The sequence below is a fragment of the Suillus paluster genome, assembly GCF_016628075.1.
Source record: "Suillus paluster strain FC165 chromosome Unknown EDB91scaffold_78, whole genome shotgun sequence".
Classification (NCBI taxonomy): Eukaryota; Fungi; Basidiomycota; class Agaricomycetes; order Boletales; family Suillaceae; genus Suillus; species Suillus paluster.
The window spans coordinates 1-9,423 of record NW_024537638.1 but is presented as its reverse complement, the minus strand read 5'-3'; the positions used below and the strand labels follow the sequence as shown (position 1 = coordinate 9,423).

Genomic DNA, 9,423 nt, shown 5'->3' with positions numbered 1-9,423 from the left:
TCATATTCAATATTGTGGACAGCACTGCTGTGAGCTCCCCTAATATCAGATTTTTGAAGTTTTGGTGATGAATGGCTGCACTCGGACTTGTTCATTTCTGAGTCGCAACTCAACAAGTCCTGGGATGGAAAGCAAGTTTTTGATCTGTGAGTCATTGAATTGTCTGCGGTGGTTGACCTGGTCGACATGATGGGTTGAAATATATCTGACAGCCTCAGCCACGTCGCCTATAAAAGCCCGGCGTGATACATGTGTTTTCATCGATCCATGCACGCATATCATGATACAAGGTAGTGTTTGCTGGATTACATCTGCATCCCGGATCTCGAAGCAGGGACGCGTCCAGATTTAGGATGATGTTTCACTTATTAGAGTATGCGGGGGGATTGAACCTCCCGGAGCGTGCATCATTGTACCCATACGTACTGAAGCAGCTAACAGACCAGGCGTGTAATATTATTGCATGCTTAAGTCTATTCTAGGATGCTCTATCTTGTGCAAAAGGCGTCACAGCAATTTCCCATCCCAATATCGTCTCTGTCCTCGTGAAAAAAAAAACGGAATCATTCCTTTGCGATTGCATTCGCATATGTGGGCACGCTTGTGAAGCAGAGCGCGGAGGCGTTTCTTTCTTCTGAGCATTTCTTCGCTGCGTGGATACTGCAATGAACGATGATAAAGACGGTATGTGAGGGGGTTGAGAAATTGTATTGCGGGCGCTGTGAATTGGCTGTATGAGATGGAGATGTATTTGGGGAGCTAGGGCGTTTGGATGGGTGTTTGTGTCTGTCTTTGATTGACGGTATCGTATGCACTGCTAGACTGGTAAATGATTGGGCGATCTGAATATGCGGCGTTCTGGGACTTTGCGGCTCACACGACTTTGACAACTGGAGTACGATTGATAAATAAGTACGTACTGTAACCGTTTAATCAAGTTCGTGAGGACAAGAGTGCACAACTTGTTGAGCGAACGGGTTTCCAAGGGAAAGGAATTGCGTCTGGAACTGAGACCGTTATAGTAGTAGATTCCGTTTGGACTTGAAGTATGGCATGACATTCCAATGGTGATTAACGAGTGGAGTAGGTTCCGTCGGGCGGAACTCTCGACCTTTCCTACAATATGCATCTCTGTCACTCAGGCTCTGTTTATTTCTATAGTTTGTTCGTCCGCCGACCGTCAACTTATTCTACTAGCTAGTAGGTTTTGCCTAGATTCTTGCTGGCATGTGAGCAGAACGTTTGAGTCCTGCCCACAACACGATTTTTTCAGGGTGTAAATGCGAGCCGTCTTCAGCACCTCCCCTCCCCCCCCTCAGAAATATTCTCACTGACGAATCTCGTGTAACCTCGCACACATAATGTGTTATGCCTGTCAATGCATGCAGTGATCTCGAATCTCAAACAAGACTCTTACCCTATCGGAGGCGATAAGGGGGTTTGGTAATTAGTACTAGTAGTCACGTCGCGAACTAAGCTACGATTGGACCGTCCGTATAACCGTGCGTGAACTAAGTTTACAAGATCTTAGGATCATGCGAGGAAGGATCAATTATGTTTCTGTAAGATAAGTTCTTCCCCCATCGCCACGGAGTTCTGCCAGCACAATGCTATTTAGCATATAAAAGCAAGCCGTCTGCCTACCGTTCCCTTCAGATTTATTTGATCACCTATCGCATCATCACAAAGGATGCGTTTCTCCTTCGTCCTCGCCGTCGTTGCTGCTGTGATAGATTCAATATCTGCCAGTCCCGTTGGCAGCCCCAGTGACGCTGACAGCAGTGGTCGTTATTGCCCCACTTATTGCACGTGGATAACCTGCTGCCCTGGCTCGAAATGCGAGTGGGTAGGCATCTTTAATGACCAGGTTGACCAGGTCGGAGTGAGTATGAATAGTTTGCATCCTGGATTTAACCACATGACTGGCTCACTGGCGTGGTAGAAGGTGCAGGTGTGTTTACCTGACAAGCACGGTGAACTACAGTGAACTACAGTGAGCGGTGTTTCTGCTTTCGCATTGGTGCAGTATGGTTGATGGCACGACGCGTGACTTACTAGTGGTTTCTTGCCGAGTTGATCAATCTGCTTGCTTCTGAACAAATTTCACTGCCGCTTGAGCAATAGAAATCTTGGAATAGAGAAAATCTCAAATACTTGGATACATAGCTCAAGATCCAGAAATAGTATTTGTGACTTGTGGGAGTAGGTCATGACTCGGAAAGTCGATGCGAGTTATAGGAGGGGTCGGATATAATAGAACTGCTAGCTTCGATATCCTCGAGAGGAAAGATATAGCAGAGAATTACTTATTTTGAAAATAACAAGCTTATTAAGAACATGACCTGGATATACCCAAGTGAGGTGGGTATTTACATAAGCTTTATCTTTCACCCATATAATCTAGAATCTTGATAGAGTCTGGTTGAAGTCCGCTCCCAGTCATGTAAATCGAATGTCCATCGTTGCATACTATGTAGCCCTGACGAGAGTCGAGACACTGAGTACACAGCTTTTTGCTGCTACTAAGTATTCACGAAGTTGGTGTACAGGGGGAAGTGTTGAATGCGGCATTCTTTACAGTAATAGTATGCGTGGTAAAGTGGCCGTTGGCGAGAGGCCTGTTCGACTCTGAATTTGTCAGGTTGGACAATGAAATACCTACAAAAGTCGAACAATGGTCTTCTTCCATCCTATTCACTTGTCGATGCCCCATCGGATGGAGAACGGACATGCAGCCAACGGATAATATAAACTAGCGCTGGTGTCGGAACATTACGCCCGTCGCTCCTTTTAAATATTAGCGCCAAGCTCTTGTTCAACAAGGACCCACAACGCGATGTCTCCAACTCCCTGTTCCCAGTCACACACAGTGAGCGTCCAGCTCCCAGATATCCTATCCTCGTGTACTTCGTTTGAATTACGCGCAAACAGACATTGCAGGTCTGTTTCTCAAGCGTCCGAGGCATGGCTGCGCGACGTAGGATTGCGGCTCGAGTGGAGAGGACTCAAAGTTGGACTGTGGGCTGCTTTGTGTTATCCTGGCGCGGATTTATCTCAGTTGAGGTTGACGGCGGATTTTTTAAGCTTGTTGGTGTATTCGCAGGAGGATGGTGCTGGGGATGGAAAGCAAGTTTTTGACCTGTGAGTCCTCGGATTGTCTAGTTTTTTGACTTGGCTCATGGTGTGTTGAAGGATATCTGACAGGCTCAGTCGCGTTGCATATAAAAGCCCGGCATGGTACATGCGTTTTCATCGATCCATGCGTGCATATCACGATGCAAACCAGCGTTTGCTGGATTACATTTGTATCCCGGACCTCGAGACCTATGTCGACCTTCGAAGGGATGCGTCAGGTTTTAGGATGATGTTTCACTTGATAGAGTATGCGGGGGGATTGAATCTCCCGGAGCGTGCATCGTCGCACCGCATACTGAAGCAGCTAACAGACCAGGCGTGTAATATCATGACATGGTCGGAGGTAGGTATATTGTATATCAAATTACTGCATACTGACGTCTATTCTAGGATGCTCTATCTTGTGCAAAAGGCGTAACAACAACTTCACGTCCCAATATCGTCTCCGTCCTCATGAAAGAACGGAATTGTTCCTTTGGAAGTGCACTCATACATGTGGGCACGCTCGTAAAGCAGAGCGCGGACGCGTTCTTGGCTAATGAGCATTTGTTCGATGCGTGTGTGGATCTTGCAATGAACGATGATACGAGACGGTATGTGAAGGGGTTACGTGATTGTATTGCTGGGACGGTGAATTGGCTGTATGAGACGGAGAGGTATTTGGGGACGAAGGGGAGTGAGGTCAGGGCATTTGGATGGGTGTTTGTACCTGTGTTGGAGTGATGGTGGTAGTAGTACTCACTGGGAAATGAAAGGGCGTTTGGCGCCGCTTTGTGGTTTGTTATGAGTCTGAAGATCTGATAGCTTGATTGTGAGTGATAAATAAGGAAGCATGAGCAGACCTATGCAGTACTCGTTGCAAGCCTCACCCACCTCCTATGTCTGAACCCAGTCCTCGTCTCGGTCCTTGTCGCGTTCAGCTTCGTCCTGCAACAGACGTTAGCACGCCAAGAAAGATCTCTCTCTGATTGACATCGCAAAGAAGCTGAATCACTCCTCTACTTAGCAATCAAACTTCCCTCAAGGAGCGATTTCCCCAGACAGCTTCCGTGATGAATTTCGTGCAAGTACAGCTGTGGTCATGCTGTGGTAAGAGTGGTTTAGGGCCGGGTGTGTCGCGTTGATGATGTAATCCAAGACCGTCACAATTGTAATTTATTGGTCGCGGTCCAAGCGCAACAAACTACATCCACCGTCTACCTTCTCAATCTTATTTAGATAACTGAGGGCAATGTCTTCAAGTCCATCACCATCGTCCCAAATGGCTTTCGCAATGTCGTCTGCTCAAGCGAGCACAGCAGCTTCTTCACCTCCCCCGAGTGAAGAAGAACTATTAATTAGACCGGGGAAGAGTACTGGTACACGCGAGGTGGGTTGAACAACCTAGTATACTCCACTCCTTTTGACTGACGTTTTGTATGGTAGTCTTCAGAGATAGTTGAGTCCATAGAAGATGAGGTACGCCGGTCATTTCGATCTTAGACTATAGTTCCTATGCGTTCTGACCAATTTCTTATAACAGGAATTCCGAGAACGCTTTGCTAGGCTCGAACGCCTCCTCGAAAAATCATTCACCTACTCTAAACTCCTAGGAGACCAGATGGACAAGGAAAAACGCGCGCTGGCACTCCGAGCAGCTATGCAAGCTGCTGCACCTTCCAAATCAAAACCCGAGTCTACACGAAAACGTCTTCCAAAGCGGGGCAAGAAACGCACACGCGTCGAGGAATCAGACGAGGAAGAGGTACTTCCAGTGAAGCAACAGATTGCGGAGGTTAGTGTGGTTGAGGGGGAGGGGGAGAATAGCCCACGTCCGAAGTTCCCTCAGCCTGCGTTGGTTACTGGAGCGACGTTGAAGGATTATCAGCTGGAGGGCGTGGAGTGGATGGTTAGTTTGGATAAGAATGGTGTTTCTGGGATTCTTGGTAAGTACTTGATTTCTAATTCACGCGTTTGGGGTTCTCAGGTACGTGTTGTAGCGGATGAGATGGGTCTAGGCAAGGTATGTGACTGATTTTTCTTTTGCATTAGGTTTTAACAGATAAACTTTGTAGACTCTGCAAACCATCGCGTTCAATGCACACCTACGCGGGCTGGGCCATTACCAGCCCTTCCTGATCGTCTGCCCCCTGAGTGTCCTGCATAACTGGATAGAGGAATTTCAGAAATTTGCGCCTGCTGTAAGTTTTCGAGTACCCCCTTCGTTCGAATGTAGCTGAACCATCCTTTAGATACCCGTTGTCATGTATCACGGCACTCCAGCCGAGCGTGCTGACCTCCGCCGAACCATCATGCGAGCACCGGACGCTTCAGAACTGACCGACGAAGACGTCATGGTCAAGAAGCAACGCAATGAAAAGGGAAAAGGCAAGAAAGCACCCCCTCGCAAACCGCCCGCCCGCAAAGCTCCTGCGCCGAAGCGTAAATCAACGAGCAGACTCGCCAAAAGGCGCAAGACATCCACGAATGAGGAAGACAGCATATATGCAGACGAAGGCGAAGATACCTCGGAAATCGAAGACGATACCCATATACCCATCACAAGCGATACCCTCCCTCCACAGACCCGGGCTTCGTTCCCAGTTGTCATCACCACCTATGAAATGATTCTCAAAGACCGCATACATCTTTCCGCATACAACTGGGGTTACATCGTTGTAGATGAGGGGCATAGGTTGAAAAACCTCGACTGTAAGCTCATGCAGGAGATTAAGAAATACCCAAGCGCTGGTAGGATGATTTTGACTGGAACACCATTACATGTGAGCATCTTTAGCCTCCAGTGATGTTAAGATTACATATGCACCGCAGAATAATTTGGCAGAGCTGTGGTCTTTGTTGAATTTTATATTACCTGATATTTTCGACGACCTGGATACGTTCCAGGAATGGTATGTCATCGCTTTTCTCGCAGCGTCGGTGCTTGGGCTCACAGTAAAGTTAGGTTCAACCTCGGAACGATGCAATCTCGTCTCTCTCACGAGCAGTCATCTCAGTTGATTGGAACTCTTCATGGGATCTTGAAACCTTTCCTTCTGCGACGGCTCAAGGCGGATGTCGAAGGCCTCCTCCCGCCAAAGAAGGAATATGTCTTATATGCACCGCTAAGCATGCGTCAACGCGACTTGTACGATAATATCTTGGACGGATCATTACGCAGCTTCCTCCTTGGCGTCTCCAAAGACGCACCAGCCGAGAAAGTCGAGACGGTGGATCTGGATGCGCCGATGAAGCTTCGGAAGCAGAAAAAGCGACGGTATGACTGTGATGGAGATGATGATGAGTATTTTGAGATGCTCGAGGACGGGGGAGTAGCGAAGGTCAAGGGGTCGATGGAGGATGTTTCTGAGCTGGGGAAACAGCATCAGCAGCTTGCGACTCGTTGGTGTCTTTTATCTTTCTCCGCCTTTTATTTTGACTGACAATCAAAAATAGGCAAGCAGATTAATAATATGAAACTTCAGAACGCTGTGATGCAGCTACGCAAGGTCTGCTCGCACCCATTTTTGTTCAACTGGCCTATCGTACCAGGGACGCAGGAGCTTGTGCTCGATGAGCAGCTGGTTGATGCGAGTGGGAAAATGATGATCCTTGATCGGTTGCTAGACGAACTGTTCCGCAGGAAACACAAGGTCTTGTTATTCAGTCAATTTACCACTATGCTGGACGTCCTTGAGGTTCGTCTCGTCTGTTTTTTTGGGGAGCGCCGTCGTGCTCAAGCCCTCGTTACAGGACTGGGCTACAGAACTGAAAGGCTGGTCGATATGCCGCATCGATGGCTCAACAGCCCCCCTGGAACGCCGCGAACAAATGAACAAATTCCAACAACCCAACCCCTCCCCCAACGCTCCAAAGCTCTTCCTCCTCAGCACACGCGCAGGCGGGCTAGGCATTAACCTAACAGCAGCTGACACCGTCATCTTCTACGATCAAGACTGGAACCCACAGATAGACATTCAAGCTCAAGACCGCGCACATCGGATCGGTCAGACGAAACCTGTTTTGGTGTTCAGGCTTGTTACGGCACATACTGTTGAGACGAGGATTATGCATCGGGCTACGGAGAAGAGGAAACTTGAGGCGCTTGTTATTGCCAAGGGTAGGTTCTACGTCTCAACCTTGGGAAGTGTATGGCGTTTTGAAGCTTAGTGTTTGGCATTGCAGGGAAATTTAAACTCCCTGGACAATCTGGAGCACCAGCCATGCAGTCCATGACAGAGCTCGCCGCTGACCTTTTGAAGCTTGAAGGAGAGAAAATCGACGTGGTGACCAATACGTCTGTGGAGGGTAAAAAGCGCGTCTTATCCGACGAAGACCTCGATATGTTGCTCGATCGGAGCGAGGCTGTGTTTACGAATCGGAAGAAGGGATGGAAGAGCGAGGAGGGCGGGGATGGGAAACGTGCGGCGTTTGCTGTGTATGAGGCGCCTGTGTGTGAAGGGAATGAGTTGGTTGCGAAGATTATGGGGGAGGATGTTGATTGTTGAGTGTTTAGCTGAGGTTGGGTGTGCATGTGCATGTCGATTACTATGTTGATAATAGTGCTATAATGTTTACTTATTTTATAGTACATGGACGCTTGGTGCTCAGCGGCCATTTCTTGCGAGTAGATCATCCAGTGAATACTATTCACCTTCCCACTACTGGTAAGTAAGGTATGAACAAACTTGACACATAATTTCTCGTCGTCTGCTGTTTTGGCGATGAAGAGCAGTTGAAAGCGATTCGTCTGAGATTCATAAGTGAAAGATTGGTTCGAGCGCGTGGTCATGCGTTTCTATGAGCATGCGTACGGATATTCGAGTGTGTAAGTAGGAGACGGGGTAGGGGATGTCAGCCCCTCGTAGCTTCACTTCAATAACTCTATAGCTTTTGTCCAAGCGACGTATCAGTGAGATGCAAAAAGAATGAAAGAGCAATCCTAAGTACCTGCAAGTTCGAACTTCAGACAGTTAGTCCAGACTGCAGCTGAAAAGCTGGTATTGCCTATACAATTTATTGTTAGTATAGATAGCTTGCTGTGTGATGCCAAAGACGCTGATTAGCATACATGCAGATTCCAGATTCTATGTAACCTCATCAGCGTCAGTCGGAGACCCTGCAGATTGCTTAAGGCACTGACTGTACGTTTACACTTGTTTTTTGTTCAATCGTTGCTGCGAGCAGGGTAGATATCCACCTGGGGTCAGTGTTCAGGGTACTAGACGTTTGGTCGTGGTGCGGGAAGTATGTCGGACTGGAGTCACCGGAGTCGGAGACTAGACGCCGTCAAGCATATTGCATGTATTGTGTGGAAGTGCCGGCGACTAGTAGTGTACGTTATTAGTACTATGCACTGCCGCAACCAAAATTAGCTCTGCTGCGGCCTGAGGTCTCCTTTTTGTATAAGGAATCCAATGACGTGTCCTCCGCGTCGGCGCTCGATGCTGGTAGATTAACAATGCTAGGAGTTTCCACGGAACGACGCATCGAAGCTGGGGAGAGCTGACGTGGCTGGTGAACTGTTTTCGATGGAATCACGAAAGAAGGTGCGGAAGGAAGCGAAGCAGTGGTTGTTGATGTGCGGGAGACTCGTGACCACCGAATGGCGAATGTGGTCTTTCAAAAGTATGCCAAGTTGCTTTTTGTCATTCAGTCTCAGCTGCTGTAGAGATACCAAATACATGGACGATGGAATGGAAACAAACGCATCAGAATATGGTTCTGAACGAGGAAGGGAAAATGCTTCTTGCGGCGGAGGCCATCTCAGGCCATGGTTCTAGAGGAATGCAGGATTTACCTGTAGATTCTATAAATTCATGATCAAAGGTATTTACGGGCTGGCTGATACATACCTTGCGGTGTTCCAGAATCCAGCAGTCCTGGGCTGTGCTGCTTTGGTGGCAGCGAATTGCAACCAATGGCACACCAGGGGGTACGACATCAACTCTGTGAATTCAGGTGTTTGCTAGTATTAGAATTAGCAAGAACGCACCTCTGGTTATGGTGGGATTCAGCAATCCAGACACCACAGCTTAGATGACAGGGTGTCAAAACGACGGAGACGCGAGCACCGCGAGTCGCTCGCCGGGTCATTACTGACCTGTTCAATCCGGCGTCACGGGTTAATACGAAGGAACGATTGTATTACTTCGATTGGTCTGGCTTGGGGAGACTACGTCACGGGCGCGTCACGACCGCGTCGAAGTAGCCACGCCCTCTGTCAACATAGAAGCCGTCGATGACACCGCGACTCCTCCCGTCATAGGCGCTGTTTACTGGGTCTTATGGATGCATTTTTGGTCTGCA

At 48.2% G+C, this 9,423-nt stretch overlaps 4 protein-coding genes across 4 annotated transcripts; 3 read left to right on the top strand and 1 right to left on the bottom strand.

Annotated features, from left to right (window-relative positions):
• The first annotated feature begins 1,573 nt into the window (after positions 1–1,573).
• EDB91DRAFT_1159655 (uncharacterized protein) lies at positions 1,574–2,122 on the top strand. The gene is made up of 2 exons (XM_041319752.1): positions 1,574–1,988; positions 2,056–2,122. The coding sequence occupies exon 1, from the start codon at positions 1,691–1,693 to the stop codon at positions 1,940–1,942; it is 252 nt and encodes an 83-aa protein (XP_041172572.1). The 5' UTR covers positions 1,574–1,690; the 3' UTR covers positions 1,943–1,988; positions 2,056–2,122.
• A 322-nt stretch (positions 2,123–2,444) lies between these two features.
• EDB91DRAFT_1159651 (isoprenoid synthase domain-containing protein) lies at positions 2,445–4,184 on the top strand. The gene is made up of 4 exons (XM_041319751.1): positions 2,445–3,141; positions 3,193–3,478; positions 3,526–3,939; positions 4,009–4,184. The coding sequence occupies exons 1-3, from the start codon at positions 2,837–2,839 to the stop codon at positions 3,856–3,858; spliced, it is 924 nt and encodes a 307-aa protein (XP_041172571.1). The 5' UTR covers positions 2,445–2,836; the 3' UTR covers positions 3,859–3,939; positions 4,009–4,184.
• Positions 4,185–4,302: 118 nt separating this feature from the next.
• Positions 4,303–8,004, top strand: EDB91DRAFT_813666 (SNF2 family N-terminal domain-containing protein). Its single transcript, XM_041328479.1, has 11 exons — positions 4,303–4,504; positions 4,561–4,593; positions 4,658–5,060; positions 5,115–5,137; positions 5,190–5,315; positions 5,367–5,897; positions 5,947–6,026; positions 6,080–6,516; positions 6,571–6,812; positions 6,868–7,234; positions 7,300–8,004. Exons 1-11 carry the CDS (start codon positions 4,367–4,369, stop codon positions 7,620–7,622), a joined length of 2,703 nt encoding a protein of 900 aa, XP_041172570.1. The 5' UTR covers positions 4,303–4,366; the 3' UTR covers positions 7,623–8,004.
• Positions 8,005–8,578: 574 nt separating this feature from the next.
• Positions 8,579–9,231, bottom strand: EDB91DRAFT_1349855 (uncharacterized protein; the record flags this gene model as incomplete). The annotated part of the gene is made up of 3 exons (XM_041326037.1): positions 9,110–9,231; positions 8,970–9,063; positions 8,579–8,893 (listed from the first exon to the last, which is right to left on the bottom strand). Exons 1-3 carry the CDS (start codon positions 9,208–9,210, stop codon positions 8,579–8,581), a joined length of 510 nt encoding a protein of 169 aa, XP_041172569.1. The 5' UTR covers positions 9,211–9,231.
• Positions 9,232–9,423: the final 192 nt, after the last annotated feature.